The sequence below is a fragment of the Scyliorhinus torazame genome, chromosome 18, assembly GCF_047496885.1.
Source record: "Scyliorhinus torazame isolate Kashiwa2021f chromosome 18, sScyTor2.1, whole genome shotgun sequence".
Classification (NCBI taxonomy): Eukaryota; Metazoa; Chordata; class Chondrichthyes; order Carcharhiniformes; family Scyliorhinidae; genus Scyliorhinus; species Scyliorhinus torazame.
Genome location: NC_092724.1, coordinates 88810208 through 88832374, shown reverse-complemented (window position 1 = coordinate 88832374; position 22167 = coordinate 88810208). Strand labels below are relative to the sequence as shown.

General features: G+C 43.7%; 1 protein-coding gene across 2 annotated transcripts in view; it reads right to left on the bottom strand.

Annotated features, from left to right (window-relative positions):
- Positions 1-4425: 4425 nt before the first annotated feature.
- The window catches only part of mrpl38 (mitochondrial ribosomal protein L38), a 41048-nt gene continuing 23306 nt past the window's right edge, over positions 4426-22167 (bottom strand). For both annotated transcript variants that reach the window (XM_072483011.1, XM_072483012.1), the window contains 5 exons: positions 21711-21783; positions 12057-12102; positions 6868-7026; positions 6123-6259; positions 4426-4719 (listed from right to left, as the gene is read on the bottom strand). In XM_072483011.1, the coding sequence (XP_072339112.1) occupies positions 4583-4719; positions 6123-6259; positions 6868-7026; positions 12057-12102; positions 21711-21783 (552 nt within the window). In that variant the 3' untranslated portion in view covers positions 4426-4582. The remainder of the gene's footprint in view (positions 4720-6122; positions 6260-6867; positions 7027-12056; positions 12103-21710; positions 21784-22167) is intronic.

Sequence of the window (22167 nt, the reverse complement as noted above, 5' to 3'; positions counted from 1 at the left end):
TCAATACAGTTCTAAAACAAACAGCAGGGCAGAGAGTAATTAATAGGAACTTAACCTCAGGAACTGCAGCTAATGGAAAAACGACAAGAACTATACTGGTTAAACCAAAAGTAAAAATAACAAACTAGAAAATAAAACATCAATGCTGAGAGACAGATCGGGGGGAGTAGCCCAATTAAGAGTTCTATATACAAATGCACAGTGTAAGTAATAAAATAGATGAACTGCAGGCGCTGATTCAAATGGAAGATTATGATGTAGCTACGAGACATGGCTGCAGGATGGTCGGGGCTGGGAACTAAATATACCTGATTAGAAAGTTTACAGGAGAGACAGAGAATATGGCAAGAGGGGGTTGAGTAGCCTTACTGATTAGAAATACTATCAACTCAATGTTAAGGGAGGATATAATGAGGGGAAAGCATCCAGTGAGACAGTATGGGTGGAACTGAGGAACAAAAGAGGATCTAAAACTGTAATGGATGTTGTATATCCATTGTAGCAACATTGTAGCCCCCCTTGTAGCAAACAAACAATACAGCACAGGAACAGGTTCTTCGGCCCTCCAAGCCTGTACCGGTCTTACTAACCTTGGCCCAAACCCCCAACACTTCCTTGTGCCGTACCCCTCTATACCCATCCTATCCATGTATTTGTCAAGATGCCTTTTGAATGCCGTTAATGTATCTGCTTCCACAACCTCCCCTGGCAACGCCTTCCAGGTACTCACCACCCTCTGCGTAAAAAACCTGCCTAGCAAATCTCCTCTAAACCTTGCCCAACGGATCTTAAACCTATGCCCCCTGGTGACTGACCCCTCCACCCTGGCAAAGAGTGACTACCCATCCACTCCATCCATGCTCCTCATAATCTTGTAGACCTTTATCAGGTCACCCCTCAACCTCCTTTGTTCTAATGAAAACAGTTCTAAGGTGCTAGATTGTATAAAGGCAGAAATTAGGCAAGTGTGTAGCAAAGGCAGAGTAGTATTAATGGGGATTTCAACATACATAGATTGGGCGGCAGACAAGCACCTGTCAGATAGGTAGTGAATTTCTGGAATGTGTCCGGGACAGTTTCCTGTGTTCTAGACGCAACATGGGGACAGGCAATATTAGATATAGTTATGAGTAATGAGCCCAATTTAATAAACTGTGCGCGAATACTTATCAAATAATGATCACAACATGATTGAATTCAGTGTAACGTTTGAAAGTGAAAAGCACATTTCAGATACTCGAATTTTAGACTTGGGTACAGCTGACTTTAACAGTATGAGGCAGAGACTGTCCACGATAAACTGCAAAGATCTGTTAATCTTCAACTGAAGATCAGTGGAGAATATTCAAAGAAACATTTGGCAAGGTATAGAGCAAGTATATACTCCTGAGAGTAAAAGGCATTGCTTCACAAAGAAACAGCCATGGACAACTACAGAGGTTAGGGACAGCATAAAAATAAAAGGGCTTACAAAAATGCAAGACATAGCACAGATCTGGACGAATGGGATAGGTACAATGATCAGCAAAGGGTCATATAACAACTTATAAGAGCTACTAAAAGGGATTATAAAAGGAATCTTGCAAAGGATATCAAAAACAAAAACATTCTTTTGGTTATATAAAGGGAAAGCGGATGGTCAAGAGCAATGTAGGCAACTAAAAGTTGAAAATGGAGATATTGTTGGTGATAATGGGGAAATGGCAGACATGTTGAACAATTACTTTGCCTCAGTGTTTACAGTAGAAAAGGAGGATAACTTGCCAAAGTCCTGAAAAAAATTATAGTTGATAGAGGACAGGGACTTAATACAATTAGCGCAAGTACTGCATCAGTAACTAGGAAATTAATGGAACCAAAGAGTAACATATCCAGGACCTGACAGTTTGCATCCGAAGGAGTGAAAGGAAGTAGGGGAGCACATTGTAAATGACCTAACTATAATCTTTCAGAGTTCCCCAGAATCAGTAGTCCCTCTGGATTGGAAAATTATACAGGTCATTCCACTTTTTAAGAAGGGTGTGTCATGTGAGAGTACCTTTAAGAAATGGGTGTTTATAAATGGGTGTGCATATAAATATCTGTAGTGAGACTACCTTTAAGAAATGGGTGTTTATTACTGCAGTGATGTCAGAGATGGGTGGAGCTGGGCTGTCTGTCAGCTTTGTACTTTCATTTTAGGCCGTTTTCTGCAGGGTGTGTTTTAGTTTCATTTGCCGAGCTGGATAGCTGCAGTCACAACCAGAGGGTTTCGTAGAGTCTCTCTCTGCAATCTAAAGACTGTAAATCGATCCTGGTGATTTAAAACTAATAACAGTAGTGACTTTAACCTGATGTGCTTCTGGCAAAAGGTGTTTTAAGTTTTCTGGGTGTTAAAAGGACAGCTTACGGATTACTTAGTGTTGTATTCTTTGGGGTTTGTAACTGAATTAATGGTTGCTAAGATGTTCACTGTTTGTTTTAAAAGGGTTAACTTGAGTCGATAGAATAAACATTGTTTTGCTTTAAAAAAAATACTTTTTCCATTTCTGCTGTACCACACCTGTAGAGTGGGCCGTGTGCTCCCCATACCACAATCTATTAAAAGTTGTGGGTCAGGTGAACTCCATGATACACTTTGGGGTTCTCTAGCGGGGCCCATAACAGGTGAAAGGGGAAACCAGGGAATTACAGACTGGTTAGCCTAATGTCTGTGGTGGGGATATTGCTGGAGTATATAAGCAGGGATGAGGTAACTGAACAAATTTTGGTCGATCAGGGAGAGTCAGCATGGATGGATTTGTGAAGAGAAGGTCATGCCAGACTAATTTTATAGAATTTCTTTTGAAGAGGTGAATGTCTATAGATGTCATTTATATGGACTTCCAGAAAGCATTTGTGTGGGATTTGAGACTGTTAACTAAGGTGGAAGCCAACGGAGTTGAGGGAAAATGATTGACATGGTTAGAAAATTGGTTGAGTGGCAGGCGACAAGAGAGTGGGGATAATGCATAATGACTCAAATTGGCAGAAGGTGACGAGTGGTGTACCACATGGATCTGTGTTGAAGCCTCAATTATTCACACTATTCATTAATGACTTGGATGACGGCATAGAAAGTCATATATCCAAATTTGTGGTTCATACAAAGTTAGGTGGCATTGTAGACAGTCTAGATGATAGTATAAAATTGCAAGGAGATATTGACAAACTAGGTGAATGGGCAAAATTGTGGCAGATGGAATTTAATGTAAGCAAGTGTGAGATTATCCATTTTGGGCCTAAAAGGATAGAGCAGAGTACTTTCTAAATGGAGGTTAAAAAGAGGTTAGGTACAGTGGATGTCCAAAGAGACTTGGGAGTTCAGGTGCATAGGTCCTTAAAATACCAGCATCAAGTGCAAAACATAATCAAAAAGGCTAATGGAATGTGAGCCTTTATATCTAGAAGATTGGAACATAAAGACACAAGGGTTATGCTGCAGCTATACAAAACACTAGTTAGACCCCACTTGGAGTACTGTGAGCAGTTCTGGGCACACCTTCGGAAGAATATTTTGGCCTTGGAGGGAGTGCAACGTAGGTTTACAAACAGGATACCTGGATTACGAGGAGAGATTACTCAAATTAGAACCATTTTCGCTAGAATTTAGAAGGTTAAGGGGTGACCTGATCAAAGTATTCAAGATATTAACAGGAAAAGACTGAGTAGATAAAGATAAAAACAAATTACTGTGGATTCTGGAATCTGAAACAAAAATAGAAAATACTGGACAATCTCAGCAGTTCTGTCAGCACCTGTGGAGTGAAAAGGGAGCTAACATTTTGAGTCTAGATGACTCTTTGCCAAAGCTGATAAAAATAACCTATTTCCACTGAATGCAGATTTTAAAATTAGGGGGCATAGTCTATAAATTAGGTTCAGACCATTCAGGAGAGATGTTAGAAGAACCTCTTCACTCAAAGGATGGTAGAAGTTTGGAACTCTCTCCCAAAAACAGCAGTTGAAGCTAGATCAGTGTTAATTTTAAATCTGAGATAGACAGACTTCTGTTAAGCAAACATATTAAGGGATATGGGCCAAAAGCAGGTATGTGGAGTTAGGTCACAGATCAGCCATGATTTCATTGAATGGTGGGACAGGTTCAAGGGGCTGAATGGCCTACTCCTGTTCCTATGTACCTAGATAATCTTTAAGAAATGAACAGTAATTCAGTATTAGCAAGAGATAACTTGCATTCATATAGTGTCTTTTATGACCTCAGTACTTCCAAAAGCATTTTCCAGATTTGAAGTTTTTTGAAGAATAATCACAATTATAACATAATCCATCATTGACGCTTTCTCTGGGTCAGTGACTCGGGACCAGAAGCTTACAGTTCAAGGCAGTAGCTCTGATGGAAAAAATTGCTTATGTACATTCTCAATTTCTGCAGGTACACCAAAGTATTAGAAAAATATTTATTTCTGCTCCATCTGACAAGTGATCACGTGAAATTGTTAACAGAATTGTTGCTGAACTGACATGGGGGGTGTAAAGAACAACCTTGGACCTCAACTCCAGCTGCCAAGGCCTGGGAGCTTCCTGATGAGTAGTTGCTGGATCAGTAGATGCCGTAGGTGGGCTCGTGGCTGTCCCTGTACCGATCCAGGTATCGGAGCGGCTGACCATGCGGGTATTTCTTCTGAGGTGGGTGATAAACTGGAGGGAAGTCATATTCAAACACCGGTTCCTTCATATCTATCAAAGAACACAGAGAGATTATTGTTTCTCTTCTTATAGCCAAATAGCTTAAGTTTGATCTCCCCTGTCCCTTCATCTGGAAATGATCTCCAATTCCTTTCATTTTCCCAGACACCAGCCACATTGTCCAGCTCTAGGTCTCCATTTAATCAAACCCACTGTTTTCTCAGACAATTCCTTACATCCCTCAATGATCCAATTCTATTCTCTACTTGTTTCCTCCTCACTACACAGTATCTGTACAATTGGCCTCTGTTCTTCAAGATGTGGAGATGCCGCCGTTGGACTGGGGTGGGCACAGTAAGAAGTCTTACAACACCAGGTTAAAGTCCAACAGGCTTATTTGGAATCACTAGCTTCAGAGCGCAGCTCACCTGATGAAGGAGCTACTCTCCGAAAGCTAGTGATTCCAAATAAACCTGTTGGACTTTAACCTGGTGTTGTAAGACTTCTTCTGTTCTTCAACCCATTTCTTTCTTGCCTCAGTGCTCTCTTTAGTTTAACTGCTTGCTCATTAGTCCCCCTCAAAATACAAAAAACGCCCCTATGGTAGCACAGCGGTTAGCACTGTTGCTTCACAGCACCAGGGTCCCAGGTTCGATTCCTGGCTTGGGTCACTGTCTCGGCCGTGTCTGCATGTTCTCTCTGGATCTGCGTGGGATTCCTCCGGGTGCTCCGGTTTCCTCCCACAAGTCCCAAAAGATGTGATGTTAGGTGAATTGAACATTCTGAATTCTCCCGCAGTGTACCCGAACAGGCGCCGGAGTACGTCAACGAGGGGATTTTCACAGTAACTTGATTGCAGTGTTAATGTAAGCCTACTTGTGACAATAATAAAGATTATTATATCATGGAGGTCCTGTGCAATGACTTTTCTATTACTGCCAGCCTGTTTATGCAAATATTACTACATACAGTCTGTGTACAAACTTGCCCAGATTTGCTCCAGGAAGTCTACCCACACCAAACCATTTGCCCTAGCCAATGTCCAAGGGAAGTAGCCTCTACACCTAACAACACTAAACTCCACATAGTGTTGGAGTGTCAATGCTCAGCACCATGAGTTAGCAGGACACAGGTTAGTGTGTCACCCCATACCAGCCCGTTCTCAATCTATGCTGCATCAGTCAGAATGTCCCAGGCAGAGGGTGAGCATAAGGAGGGGAGCGATCAAAGGTGGATGGATGGATTTTTATCATGCATTTCTTAGCAAATGTTTTAAAGCAGACTTGCATGGATGCTCTATCCTCAGATAGGACCCAGGTATACTGGAAAACTGAAGACGAGCACCCACCCAGAGAAGGTAAATACTCAGCAAGACAAAAAATACCACATCTATACTTACAGTTCAGCACATGCCAATCACCTTTAAACATGTGGGCAATGCTTGCAGGGCTTACCAAGAAGATTGTGGAAGATGTGCGTAACAGACTCATCCCATCGACACTGAAAGAATGCCAGCCCAGCTGGAGTCATCAGATCCTGATGCTTCTTGTAGAAATCAAAAGTTTTGAAAGTTCTGAAATTCAGGCTGTGGCTGCAAAGAACAATTGGTGATGGTTAGAAGGTATACATGTACCAGTGATACCTGCAGTCAGGTATACACACACACGTTATCCATTGCATACATATCTATTATACACATTTGTCACACATAAGCCACATTCATGGACTTGCATGTGCACACGCACATGGATGTACATAGGTAGACAGGTTAATGCCTGCTATTAGACTAACAGGTGCCTGCACAAACATGTACAAAGATTGGTGTTCATTCACACACACACACAGAGACATGTGCATAAATACAAACATCTCCTAAACCTACTCACACTTAGGATAAATCTCTGTTCAGTATTATGCAGTGGTACTGAAAGGAAAGTGTAAACGTAGAAGCTGCACTTGTATTAACTTTGAATAGCTTCACTGAACTAAAGTTATCAACTCATCAGACAAAGTTACAGCAACAAAAAACACAAGACAGCAGTAGTAGACAAAACAAATTTAGTGCAGTGACTGTCACTGTCCATCGCACTCCAAACATCAGATGCAGGTCAACAGTTCATGGTCAATGCACTATACCCTATCTCCTGGACAATGAGGAACTCTACATTCTATAAGGAGGTGTTTATAGTTTCCTCTTACCAGGGCGATGGTCTGAAGTCTTCCTTGAAATCGATTACTTCATCCTGTTTAAAAATTATGAAGATGCATCTGTGGTATCCTGTACCTTTAGCAGGGAAAGGGGGGAAATAGTGACATATGTCCTCTCCTTCTGATATAGCATTCCCAGGAATGTTACCACTGTACAAGGAAATAACAAAATAAACAGGAGTCCAGTTTGATTTATCTGCCATACCAGAGTGATCGCAGTGTGACAGAATAAAATCCACATAAAATAATGCTACCTACTCTTAAAGCGGGAGAGTTGAGAGAAAGCCTGGGAAGGGACTCAAACAAATTCGCTGAACGATAGGATCAGCGACTTTGTTAGGGAGTGATAGCACGGTGATGGGAACTACTCAGTGGAAGATCCTCGGGATCGGTGTTAGGATCCCTGTGGTTTCTGATAATGTTTACAGGTTGTGATTCTGATGTCTGAATGCCAATTTGCAGAGAGAAAACAAATTGGGGGCGACTGAGAGGAGGAAGCGGAGGGAAACCCGAGGTGGTGACTGGAAACCTTCAGAATCAGTTAACAGAACTAGGAACAGAACAGTGGCAGATTATAATCCAGTAAAAACAAACTAACAGTTACTGGTTGGGGATATCAGAAAGAAAAAACAGGACAAATTGGAAAGACACAGCAGGTCAGATGGCATCTATGAACAGAATAGGTGCAGATCCTTCATCAGAACTGAAAGATAAGAGGTGGATAGTGAACGGGCAGCACGGTAGCACAAGTGGATAGCACTGTGGCTTCACAGCGTCAGGGTCCCAGGTTCAATTCCCCCTGGGTCACTGTCTGTGCGGAGTCTGCACGTTCTCCCCGTGTGTGCGTGGGTTTCCTTACCACAGTCCAAAGATGTGCAGGTTAGGTAGATTGGCCGTGATAAATTGCCCTTAGTGACCAAAAAAAAAGGTTAGGAGGGGTTATTGGGTTACCCGGATAGGGTGGAAGTGAGGGCTTAAGTGGGTTGGTGCAGACTCGATGGGCTGAATGGCCTCCTTCTGCACTGTATGTTCTATGTTCATCAGGAGGAGCAAAATGTAAACATGTGGGAAGGAAGCATCAGTAAAATGGTGTAACAGGTAATAGACAAAATAACGGTACAAATAAAAAGTAGCAAAGAAACAGAAGGGCTTGTGAAGACCAAGTAAAAGTCAAAGAAAAATAGGAGATGGAAGACCTGGTGTGTGTTGGAAGATAAAAATGGGTTGAAAACCATCTAAAAAGGGTGCTGGCAATGTTTCTTCTAAGCTGTACAGGTGCAAACTGCAACATATCATGCAGTAAAACAAATCAGCCACTTACAACCAGTGTACTCTTTAGCATGTGCACAAACGCAGCAATCTTAAAGGGACCACTAAGGGCAGCAGAAAAGCCATGCACAAAGAAGTAGAATTAGGGAGAACATTGATTGTTGCCAGTGAACATTGACTGTTGCCAGTATATGGGGTATACCAATTTGGTCATCAGAACAGCACATCAATGTGGAGTGCAGTCCCTCCCCCACTCTCATCATACATCCCCTGATCAGAACCAGCATTGTGTTCCCCCATCCAAAACTCAAACCCATCTTCCTCCTCTTCAGGCACCTACTTCCAACCCCAGAACCGAACGTATTCAAAACCAGGGAAGATGCTGCTTGTGGAATAGAAGTGACATTAATCCTTAAAAAGGCCCCTTATTAATTGTATTGATGTCAATGGATGCAACATAAACATTAGTCCTGCATTTGGAATATTAAGTCCTGAAAGGAAGAAATTAAATTGAGAAAGGAAAAATCAAGTGGAGAACAAAGTTGAAATCAGTCTGTTAGCATTTTTCGCAGGGAACTTTAAAAAAAATTAATTTTTACAGGATGTGGGCTTCACTGGCTAGGCCGGCATTTGTTACCCATCCCTAATTGTCCTTGAGAAGGTGATGGCGAGCTGCAGTCTACGTGGTGGAAGTACACTCACTGTTCTTAAAGACACGTATAAAATTCTAACAGGACTAGACAGGGTAGATGCAGGGAAGATGTTACCAATGATAGGTGTGTCCAGAATCAGAGGTCACAGCCTGAGGATTCAGGGTAAACCATTTGGGACAGAGATAAGCAGACACTTCTTCACACAAAGAGTGGTGAGCCTGTGAAATTCATTACCACTGGAAGTAGTTGATGCTAAAGCTTTGAATATATTCAAGAGGCGGCTGGATATAGCATTTTGGGAGAATGGGATAAAAGACTATGGGGAGAAAGCAGGATTAGGCTATTGAGTTGGATGATCAGCCATGATCGTGATGAATGGTGGAGCAGGCTCGAAGGACCAAAAGGCCTCTTCCTGCTCCTATTTTCTATGTATCCATGTTCTATTGGGGAGGGAGTCCCAGGATTTTGACACGGCGATGGTGAAGGAACGGTGATATATTTCCAAGTCAGGATGGTGAGTGACTCGGATGGGGACTTCCAGGTGGTGATGCTTCCCATGTGTCTGCTGTCCTTGATGGTAGTGGTCATGGTTTTGGAAGATGCTGCCTAAGGAGCCTTAGTGAGTTCTTGCAGTGCATCTTGTAGATGGTACACATGGCTGCCACTGTGCCTTAGTGGTGGAGGGAGTGAATGTTTGTTGAAGGGATACCAATCAAGTGGGATGCTTTATCCTGGATGGTATTGAACTTCTTGAGTATTGTTGAAGCTGCACTCGTCCAAGCAAGTGGGGAGTATTACATCACACTCCTGACTTGTGCCTCGTCGATGGTGGACAGGCTTTGGGGAGTCATGAGGTGAGTTATCAAAGGCGGGGTATATGGAGTTAGGCCACAGATCAACCATTATGTCATTGAATGGCGGAGCAGGCTCTAGGGGCTGAATGGCCGACTACTGTTCCTATGTACTCGCCACAGAATTCCTAGTCTCTGACCTGCTATTGTAGCCACAGTATTTATATGGCTAATGCAGTTCAGTTTCTGGTCAATGATAACTGCAGGATGTTGACAGTGAGGCATTCAGTGATAGTAATGCCACTGACTTTGGATTACGGTAAAATTATATAGTGTAGATTTATTTGTTTTTAAGGGCAGCACGGTAGCATTGTGGATAGCACAATTGCTTCACAGCTCCAGGGTCCCAGGTTCGATTCCGGCTTGGGTCACTGTCTGTGCGGAGTCTGCACGTCCTCCCCGTGTCTGCGTGGGTTTCCTCCGGGTGCTCCGGTTTCCTCCCACAGTCCAAAGATGTGCAGGGTAGGTGGATTGGCCATGATAAATTGCCCTTAGTGTTGGGTGGAGGTGTTGAGTTTGGGTGGGGTGCTCTTTCCAAGAGCTGGTGCAGACTCGATGGGCCGAATGGCCTCCTTCTGCACTGTAAATTCTATGATAATCTATGATTAATCTAGGACAAAGGTTCGGCACAACATCGTGGGCCGAAGGGCCTGTTCTGTGCTGTATTTTCTATGTTCTATGTTATGTTCTATGACTGTGAAGAGGCGATGGTTTGATTCTCTTACTGGAGATGATCATTGCCTGGTACTTGTGTGGTATGAATGTTATTTGCACTTGTCAGCCCACACTTGACATTGTCCAGGTTTTGCTGCATTTGCACATGGACTGCTTCAGTATCTGAGGAGTTGTGAATGGTGCTGAACATTGTGCAATCATCAGCGAACATCCCCATATCTGATCTTATCGTAGAAACGCTACAATGCAGGAGACCAGTCTGCACCGACCCTCCGAAAGAGCACCCTACCTAGGCCCATGCCCCAACCCTAACCCCGTAAAACCACCTAACCTTTTGGAGACTAAGGGGGAAATTTAGCATGGCCAATCCACCTAACCTGCAATTCCCAGCCGTGACAGTAATAATGACATGTGAAAAATGAAAGTGAAATGAAATGAAAATGAAAATGAAAATCGCTTATTGTCACAAATAGGCTTCAAATGAAGTTACTGTGAAAAGCCCCTAGTCGCCACATTCCGGCGCTGTTCGGTGAGGCTGGTACGGGAATTAAACCGTGCTGCTGCTCGAAGTATTCTGGAAGTCTGGTGGTGGTGGCCTCACTGAAGATTTGGAGGCAGTTCCAGAAGCACTTTAGGTTGGGAGGGGTGGTTGAGGGTGATGCCGGTCAGGAGGAATCGCTGATTCGCACTGGAGAGGATGGATGCGAGGTTCCGGGCATGGGAGGAAAGGGGGATGAAGGATCTGTTTCTGGGAGGGTGGTTTGCCAGCTTGAAGGAGTTGAATGATAAGTTTGGTGTGGCACGGGAGGAGAATTTCTGGTAAAAGCAGGGCTATGCAAGGAATGTCTTTCCGACCTTCCCAATAGCGCCTGCCGCTTCGCTGTTCGAGGTGCTGGCAGTGGTGGGTTGGAGATGGGAGCCTTCTCGGTGATTTATGGGTGGATTTTGGATGAGGATACGGTGTCGGATGAGGATACGGGGGTTATAATGAATTGGACAAGGGATTGTGGTGCAAGGCGCTGCGGAGGGTGAATGTCTTGACCTCATGTGCGAGGCTGTGGCTAATACAGCTGATGGTGGTCTACAGGGCGCACCTGACAAAGTCAAGGATGAGCCAGCTGTTTAAGGGGTGAGGGGTGTGGAGGGGTCCTGCTAATCATGTGCATAGGTTCTGATCTTGCTCGAAATTGGAAAGGTTCTGGAGGTACGTTTCCAGCACCATCTCAGCGGTTTTGTACTTAAATGTGGAGCCCGGTCCCCCAAGGCCATATTTGGGGTGTCAGACTGGCCGGAGTTGCAGCCGGGTGCGGGGGCAGTTGTTTTAGCCTTTGCCTAGCTCATTGTCTGCAGGCGGGTCCTGTTGGGGTGGAGGCCAGCTTCTCCACCCTGTGCCTCGGTGTGGCGGCAGGACCTATTGGAGTTTTAGCCCTGGAGAAGGTGAAATTTGCCGTAAGAGGGGCAAGAGTTTTGGTTTGTTCATTCTGTATTTTGGCAAGTTGGTTACCGTTGACTGTTAAGGGGGGGGGGTTCTTATTGGGTGGGGGCTTTTATATGTTGGGCGTGTTTTTTTGTCTGTACAATGTAAAATGTTGAAAATTGGAATAAACATACTTTTAAAAAAATAATCACATGTTGGCTAACTTATTACTTATTGGGAAATTATTTAGAATTGTTGGATGAAATGGTGTTAAGACTTGGAGAATAACACTCAGCTGCCAAACCCAATACTCACACCAGCCAGTGGACGTACTCAGACTCATTGTCTCTCAGATGTCCGTCTGAAACATGAAAGACATAAAAAGGTTAAAAGCTTTAGCAATTAATATATTTCCACTTAAAACGTAGGTGGCAAGTAGTTAGGAGATTGTAAACCACCAACAAGTATCTTTCTTAGTCCTTTTGAGTAGGGATTTCCAAACTGAAGTTATGGATGCCATGCCACCCTTGGACCCTGGCACCTTAATTCTTGATTTTGTACTTGCTGTTCGGATTTTTGTTCTTTGGTGGAAAGGTCAATTACCAGGGGACATAGGTTTAAGGTGTGAGGGGCAATGTTTAGAGGTGATGGCGCACGGTGGCACAGTAGCACTGCTGCCTCACAGCGCAAAGAACCTGGGTTCAATTCTGGCCTTGGGTGACAGTCGGTGTGGAGTTTGTACATTCTACTCGTGTCTGCATGGGTTTTCTCTGGGTGCTCCGGTTTCCTTCCACAGTCCAAAGAAGTGACAGTTAGGTGGATTGGCCACGCTAAATTACCCCTTAGTATCAAAAAGGTTAGGCGGGGTTACTGGGCTACGGGAATAGGGTGGGGACATGGGCCTTGATAGGGTGCTCTTTTCAAGGGTCGCTGCAGACCTGATGGGCCGAATGGCCTCCTTCTGCACTGTCGGGATTCTATTCTATGATATGTGAGGCAAATGTTTTACAAAGAGGATGCACAGTGCCTGAAATTCATTGCTGGGGAGGTGGTGGAAGCAGGTATAATAGCGACATTCAAGAGGCATCTTTTTCTTTTAAAAAAAATAAATTTAGCGTACCCAATTCATTTTTTCCAATTAAGAGGTAATTTAGCGTGGCCAATCCATCTACCCTGCACATCTTTGGGTTGTGGGGGTGAGATCCACGCAGACACGGGGAGAATGTGCAAACTCCACACGGAAAGTGACCCAGAGCCGGAATCGAACCTGGGACCTCGCCGCCGGAAGGCAGCAATGCTAACCACTGCGCCACCGTGCTGCCCTGTCCAAGAGGCATCTTGACGAATACATGGATAGGATGGGAATAGAAGGATACGGACCCCGGAAGCGTATAAGGTTTTAGGTTAGACAGGCAGCATGGTCGGCACAGCTTGAAGGGCCAAAGGGCCTGTTCCTGTGCTGCACTGTTCTTTAAGTTTGAATCTACAACCTTGATTCGATTAATGCAGGAAGACAGCACTTACTGTAAAATTAAAATCAGTGCTGTGGCTCCCAAATAGGGGGAATCTAAAACCACAGTGCTAGTTTGCATTGTTATATTAAAAAACTGATGAATTTGGGAAAATCTCCCATCAGTACTTTTTTATAATATGCTTATGTCCTTACAAACTGGAGTTGAGCCAGTAGAAAGAACTTTGAGTTTGTTTGGCGAGTAAGGTTGTAAAATTTAAAGTTTTACAGGTTAATCTTGTTCTGTAAAATCTAGTTCACTTGTTTGCAATTTAGTATTGAACTTAAATTCCTTGTTTTAAGTTTCTGCCAGGCTTGGTCAGAGCTAATCAAGCTTATTCTTTTTTTAAATAAATTTAGAGTACCCAATTATTTTTTTTTCCAATTAAGGAACAATTTAGCGTGGTCAATCCACCTAACCAATCTTTGGGTTGTGGGGGTGAAACCCACGCAGACATGGGGATAATGTGCAAACTCCACACGGACAGTGAAATTATAAGTGACAATTTAAATTTTATTTAAAAATCCAAGAGTGACATCGCAGCAGAATCATCAGTTCATTGGTTGGTGACAAACTGCTGTTAGAGAGTGTCCTTAAGTAGTTGAAAATTTGAAAAACACATTCATGTTAAAAGTAGCTACACTGTCCGTGTGGAGTTTGCATTCTCCCCATGTCTGGTGGGTTTCGCTCCCACAGCCCAAAGATGTGCAGGTTAGGTGGATTGGCCACACTAAATTGCCCCTTAATTGGAAAAAAAATAATTGGGTACTCTGAATTTTTTTTTAAAAAAATAAATAAAAGTAACTACTTAGATTTAAGTAAGAAACAGAAGCAATAGGACGTAGGGTTAAGTCAAGGCCAGATAAAATAACGTGGTATAAGTGAGTCAAAGTTTACATCTAACACATGCCATGGGAATGTCACTTTAAGAAATGTTTGTCTGCTCAAGTGGCTGCAGTGATGTCAGAGTGTGGGTGAAGCTGAGCTCTGGCTCTGCTTTTTAGTTTCGCTTTGAGAAAAAGCTTGGGTGTGTCTGTGTTTTTTGGTTTCATTTTAGTGTTGGAGGTGAAGCCAGCCAAAGAAGGTGCAATTGTGATCTCGCTGCCATCTAAAGATTATCTCTTGATCATTTGGTGAATTCAGAGTGATAACTGCTCTCAGTAGAGAATTTAAACCTGATGTGCTTCAGTCAAAAGGATTTTGTCTTATGGATGTTAAAAGGACAGTTTAAGGATTACTTAGAGTGTTGTATTCTTTGGGGGGTATATTTGAATTGATCGTTGCTAAGATGTTCACATGTTTTAAAAGGTGAACTGAGTTCATAGAATAAACATTGTTTTGCTTTAAAAATTACTTCTAAATTTCTGCTGCACCACACCTGTAGACTGGGCCATGTGCTCCCCATACCACAAATTAGTAAAAGTCGTGGGTCAGGTGAACTCCATGACACACTTTGGTGTTCTCTAAATCCTGGCCCATAACACACCTGAAATAAATTGAAGTTATGGTTGGACAGCTCGGTCGTATGGCATGAGTGTCCTGTAATATGTGGGAAGTTGTGGACATTAGGAAGTTTAGAAATCGGACCTCAAATGTAGTGATCTCAGGATTACTACCGGTGCCACGTGCTAGTCAGAGTAGAAATGACAGGATAGATAGGGTAAATATGTGGCTGAAGAGATGGTGTCGGGGGAGGGTTTCAGATTCCTGGGGCATTGGGACCGGTTCTAGGGGAGGTGGGACCTGTACAAATTTGACGGGTTACAGCTGGGCAGGACTGGAACTGATGTCCTAGGGGGGCTATTTGATAGAGCGGTTGGGGAGGGTTTAAACTAATATGCCGGGGGGTGGGAACCTACGCAAGGATTCAGAGAAAGAGGGAGCAAGGATAAAAGCAAAAGGTAGAAAAGTAAAGAAGAAAGGTGATAGGTGGAGAAACCAAGGACAAAATTCAAACAGGGCAATAGAGAAAAATATTGGGAGCAAGACAAGCATTGGGAAAAGACAAACTTAAAGGCTCGGTGCCTTAATGTACGGAGCATTTGAAATAAAGTGGATGAACTAATCGCGCAGATAGATATAAATGGACATGATATAATTAGGATTACGGAGACATGGCTGCAGGGTGAACAAGGATGGGAACTGAATGTCCCAGGGTTCTCAGTAATTAGGAAGGTGGTGGCATGGCACTGCTGGTTAAAGAGGAAATTAACACAAGTGAGAAAGGATATTAGCTCTGACAATATGGAATCTGTATGGGTAGAGTTGAGAAATACCAAGGGACAAAAAACATTAGTGGGTGTCATATATAGACCCCCAAACTGCACTGGTGAGTTTGGGAATGGCCTATATGAGTTGGCCTTGATAGATTGGGGAGAGTTACTTAAAGGGATGACAGTGGATAGACAATGGCAAACATTCAAGGAACGCATGTAGGAACTACAACAACTGTTTATTCCTGTCTGGCAAAAAAGCAAAGGGGGTAAGAGGGCCAATCCATGGCTTACAAGGGAAATTAAAAATAGTATCCGATACAAGAAGCATACAGATTGGCCAAGAAAAATAATAGGTCTGAGGAATGGGAGCAGTTTAGAATTCAGCAACGAAGGACAAAGGGATTGATTAAGATGGGGAAAGTACAGTACGAAAGGAAGCTTGCAGGGAACATAAAGACTGACACTAAGAGTTTCTACAGATATGTGAAGAGAAAGAGATTGGTAAAGAGAAATGTAGGCCCACTACAGACAGAAACAGAGGCATGCATAATAAGGGACAAAGAAATGGCTGAGCAATTGAATACAAACTTTGGTTCTGTCTTCACAAATGAGGACACAAATCAGATCCCAGAAATGTTGGAGAATGAAAGGTTTACTGAGAGGGAAGAACTGAGGGAGATCAACATTAGTAGAGAAATGGTGCTGGGAAAATTAATGGGATTGAAGACGGCTAAACCCCCTGGGCCTGAGAATCTGCATCCCAGAGTGCTTAAGGAGGTGGCTCTGGAAATAGTGGATGCATTGGTGATCATCTTCCAGGATTCTATAGACTTTGGAACTGTCCCTGCAGATTGGAGGGTAGCTCACGTCACTCCAATATTCAACAAGGGAGGTAGAGAGAAAGCAGGGAATTATAGACCAGTAAGCCTAACATTGGTAGTGGGGAAAATGCTTGAATCCATTATCAAGGACTTTATAGCAGAACATTTAAAAAGCAGTGGCAGGATCAGTCAGAGTCAGCTTGGATTTATAAAGGGAAAATCATGCTTGACAAATCTGTTGGAATTCTTTGAAGAGGTAACCAGTACAGTTGACAAGGGGGAGCCAGTCGATGTGGTATATTTGGACTTTCAGAAGGCGTTTGCCAAAGTCCCGCATAAGAGATTATTGTGCAAAATTAAAGCGCATGGGATTGGAGGAAATGTATGGAGGTGGATAGAAAACTGGTTGGCAGAGAGGAAACAAAGAGTAGGGATTAATGGGTCCTTTTCAAATTGGCAGGCAGTAACCAATGGGGTACCACAGGGATCGGTGCTGGGACCCCAGCTATTCACAATATATATTAATGATTTGGATGAGGGAACAAAATGTAACATCTCAAAGTTTGCAGATGATACCAAATTAGGTGGGAGGGTGAATTGTGACGAGGATGCAGGGATCCTACAGCAAGATCTGGACAGGTTGGGCGAGTGGGAAAACCAATGGCAGATGCAGTATAATTTGGATAAGTGTGAGGTTATTCATTTTGGAAGCAAAAACAGGAAGGCAGATTACTACCTGAATGGTTGTAAATTGGGAGAGGAGAGTTTGCAGCGGGACCTGGGTGTCCTTGTGCACCATTCGCTGAAAGTAAGCATGCAGGTACAACAGGCGGTAAAGAAGACTAATGGTATGTTGGCCTTCTTTGCAAGAGGTTTAGAGTATAGAAGCAGGGATGTGCTGCTGCAATTGTACAGGGCCTTGGTGAGCCCACCCTTGGAGTATTGTGTGCAGTTTTGATCTCCTTCTCTGAAGAAGGATGTTCTTGCTCTCGAGGGAGTGCAGCGAAGGTTTACCAGACTGATTCCAGGGATGGCGGGACTGTCATATGAGGAGAGATTGACGAGGTTGGGATTGTTCTCGCTGGAGTTCAGAAGAATGAGGGGGGAATCTCATAGAAACTTATAAAATTCTAACAGGACTAGACAGGGTAAATGCAGGGAAGATGTTACCAATGATGGGTGTGTCCAGAAGCAGGGGTCACAGTCTGAGGATTCAGGATAAACCATTTCGGACAGAGATAAGCAGACACTTCTTCACGCAAAGAGTGGTGAGCCTGTGGATTTCATTACCACAGGAAGCAGGTGATGCTACGACTTTGAATATATTCAAGAGGCGGCTGGATATAGCAGTTGGGGAGAATGCGATCAAAGGCTATGGGGAGAAAGCAGAGTTAGACTATTGAGTTGGATGATCAGCCATGATTATGATGAATTGCGGAGCAGGCTCGATGGGCCAAAAGACCTCCTCCTGCTCCTATCTTCTATGTACCTATGTATTGCTAGTGTCCTAGACTGTCACATGTACAGGAAGTGTCACCAACTGTAGGAACTGGAGCTCCAGATTTCAGAGCTCGAGCGGTGGCTGCAGTGGTGCATCCACAAAGCCAAGAGCTATGTGGATAGCACATTCAAAGAGGTGGTCACACTGCCGGCTAGGAGAATGGAGGCAGAAAGGGAATGTATGACCACCAGACAGTCCAAGAGGACAATTAAAAGAGCAAATACGTAAGCAACTTTCTGAGTGCAAAAACAATCGGGCAATAATTGTTGGGGATTTCAGCTACCCTGATATCAACTGGGATACGAACAGTGTGAAGGGCACAGAGGGCACAAAATTCTTGAACTGATTCAGTCTTAGGCAATGAAGAGGATGAAGTAGCAGTGGGGGGGCTATTTTGGAGATAGTCACCACAATAAAAATTAGATTTAGCTAAATTATAAACTAGGATAACGATAAAACAGAAGTAAAAGGATTAATTTTGGGAAAGACGAATTTCGCAAAGCTGAAAGGCGAGCTGGGAATAGTAGTTTGAATACAACTAATAGAAGGGGAAAGTGTAAAATCAGGCATTCATAGGTGAGATTCTATGGGCACAGTGTAAACATGTCCCCACAAATAAAAAGGGTGCTACTGCCAAATCTAGAGCCCCCTGGTTATCCGGAAGATTAGAAGGTAAGATAAAGCAGAAAAAGAAAGCTTGTGACAGTCACAAAATGCTGAGCACTGTAGAAAGCTGAGAGTAGTATAGAAAGTACAGGGTTGAAGTAAAACTGTAAATTAGGAAAGCAAAGAGAGGATACAAAAAAATATTGGCGGGTATAGTTGGCGAATATTTGGTAATATTGGCGAAAGAAATTCCGAAGAGGTTTTACCAGTACATTAAGAGCAAGAGAATAACTCAGAAAAAGGTAGGGCCTATCAGAGATGTATCTGGTAATTTGCGCTAATGCCAGCGATGTGGGAAGGGTTCTCATTGAGTGCTTTGTCTCTGTCGTCATGAAGGAGATGGATGCTGCAGACATTCTAGTTAGGAGCATGAAATGTTTGATACAATAGCATAATGAAGGTGGATAAATCACCAGGATCAGATGGATTGTATCCCAGACTGTTAAAGGATGCCAGAGAGGAAGTATTGGATGCTCTGTGGATCATATTTTGTTCCTCACTAGATACAAGTGAGGATTAGAGGTTGGCAAATGTTGTGCCATTATTTAAGAAGACTGTGAGGAATAGGCCAGATAATTATCGGTCAGTCAGTCTGACTTTGGGGTTGAACAAATTATTGGAATTAATTCTGAGTCAGAGAATAAACTGTCATTTAGAAAGACACAGATTGTTCAGGGATAGTCAGCATGGTTGTGTTACGGTAAGATTGTATCTTATTAGCTTAATCACGTTTTTTGAGGCAATATAAAGGAGAATCGATGAGGGTAGTGCGGTGGAATTTGTCTACATGGGTTTTAATAAGGCATAGTATGCACAGACATGATGGGCTGAAAGGACTTTTGCTGCGCCATATTATTTCTATGATTTTATAATCCAGGTACTTAAGTGTATAACACCAGTCTATAATACTCATAGGTACAGGTCTGTCACTGTACACTACTGGGGTACAACACTGGTTGGTACAGGTCTGTCACTGTATAACACCAGGGTACAGTACTGGTGGGTACAGGTCTGTTACTGTATAACACTGGGGCACTGTACTAGTGGGTATAGGTCTGTCACTGTATAACACTGGGGTATAGTACTGGTGAGTACAGGTCTGTCATTATATAGCACTGTGGTACAGGTCTGTCACCGTATAACAATGGGGTACAGTACTAGTGGGTACAGGTCTGTCACTGTATAACAATGGGGTACAGTACTGGTGGGTACAGGTCTGTCACTGTATAACACCGGGGTACAGTACTGGTGGGTACAGGTCTGTTACTGTATAACACTGGGGTACAGTACTAGTGGGTACAGGTCCGTCACTGTATAACACCAGGGTACAGTACTGGTGGGTACAGGTCTGTCACTGTATAACACCGGGGTACAGTACTGATGGGTACAGGTCTGTTACTGTATAACACTGGGGCACTGTACTAGTGGGTATAGGTCTGTCACTGTATAACACTGGGGTACAGTACTGGTGGGTACAGGTCTGTCACTGTATAACAATGGGGTACAGTACTTGTGGGTACAGGTCTGTCAGTGTATAACACTGGGGTACAGGTCTGTCACTGCTTAACAATGGGGTACAATACTGGTGGGTACAGGTCTGTCAGTGTATAACACTGGGGTACAGGCCTGTCACTATAACACCGGGGTATAGGCCTGTCACTGTATAACACCGGGGTAAAGTACTGGTGGGTACAGCTCTGTCACTGTATAACACCGGGGTACAGTACTGGTGGGTACAGGTCTATCACTGTATAACACCGGATACAGTACTGGTGGGTACAGGCCTATCACTGTATAACAATGGGGTACAGTACTTGTGGGTACAGGTCTGTCAGTGTATAACACTGGGGTACAGGTCTGTCACTGCTTAACAATGGGGTACAATACTGGTGGGTACAGGTCTGTCAGTGTATAACACTGGGGTACAGGCCTGTCACTATAACACCGGGGTATAGGCCTGTCACTGTATGACACCGGGGTACAGTACTGGTGGGTACAGGTCTATCATTGTATAACACCGGGGTAAAGTACTGGTGGGTACAGGTCTATCACTGTATAACACCGGGGTACAGTACTGGTGGGTACAGGTCTATCATTGTATAACACCGGGGTAAAGTACTGGTGGGTATAGCTCTGTCACTGTATAACACCGGGGTACAGTACTGGTTGGTACAGGTCTATCACTGTATAACACCGGATACAGTACTGGTGGGTACAGGCCTATCACTGTATAACACTGGGGTACAGGTCTGTCACTGTATAACACTGGGTACAGTATTGGTGGGTACAGGTCTGTTACTGTATAACACTGGGGTACAGTACTGGCGGGTACAGGTCTGTCACTGTATAACACTGGGGTACAGTACTGGCGGGTACAGGTCTGTCACTGTATAACACCAGGTACAGTACTGGTGGGTTCAGGTCTGTCACTGTATAACACCGGGTACAGTACTGGTGGATAAAGGTCTGTCACTGTATAACACCGGGTACAGTACTGGCGGGTACAGGTCTGTCACTGTATAACACTGGGGTACAGTACTGGCGGGTACAGGTCTGTCACTGTATAACACTGGGGTACAGTACTGGCGGGTACAGGTCTGTCACTGTATAACACCAGGTACAGTACTGGTGGGTTCAGGTCTGTCACTGTATAACACCGGGTACAGTACTGGTGGATAAAGGTCTGTCACTGTATAACACCGGGTACAGTACTGGCGAGTACAGGTCTGTCACTGTATAACACTGGGGTACAGTACTGGCGGGTACAGGTCTGTCACTGTATAACACTGGGGTACAGGTCTGTCACTGTATAACACGGAGGTACAGGTCTGTCACTGTATAACAGTGGGGTAAAGTACTGGTGGGGATAGGTTTGTCACTCTATAACACTGGGGTACAGTACTGGTGGGCGCAGGTCTGTCACTGTATAACACTGAGGTAAAGTACTGGTAGGGACAGGTCTGTCACAGTATAACACTGGGTACAGTTGTATAACACTGGGATGCATTACAGGTCTGTCACTGTACAACTGTCGCTGAGCAGATCTCAGGCTAGAAACAAGTTCCAGTTCCTGTTGTGTATCATAAAGCTGTGGAACAAACCTGCCCATCGGTGCCATCATTGGAGTACCTAAGTCAGGGAGATAGATAATATGAAAGTGAAAATTTATCCTCCATAACTTTCCTCCCTTACATCCGAGTGACAGCACAGTAGTTACATAGGCTCTTTAAACTTTGGTTCCAGGACTTACATACCTGGATTGGTAAGCAATAGTGTCCAAAGGGAACCCTCTTCTGCTTCAAATGACACCCTTGGAAGATTTAAGGCCTGTGAATGAAAAAGAAAAAGTGGATGAGAGGCAGAATTGAGAAATATCTGCACTAATGCATAACTAATATCACCCACCATGAAGAGACTGGCACACACAGCACTGGTGTTAACACTGGAGAGTGAGGCAGAACGGCATTGTATTGTCCATGGTCAGTGACATAGGAAGATTAACTGGCAGGATAAAATCATGTGCCATGTTATCCTTTCAGACTTTCATATATCAGAACATTTGGACCTCGGTGAACTAATCCTCCATTGCAAAGTACAGAGCAGCAGCGAGGATACCAACTTCAGGGTCTGTGCTACAGATTTACTCACATACAGATCATACAGCCAGTCTCCCTCTAGCTGCGATGTTGCTGAACAAACCCTTAATATTTT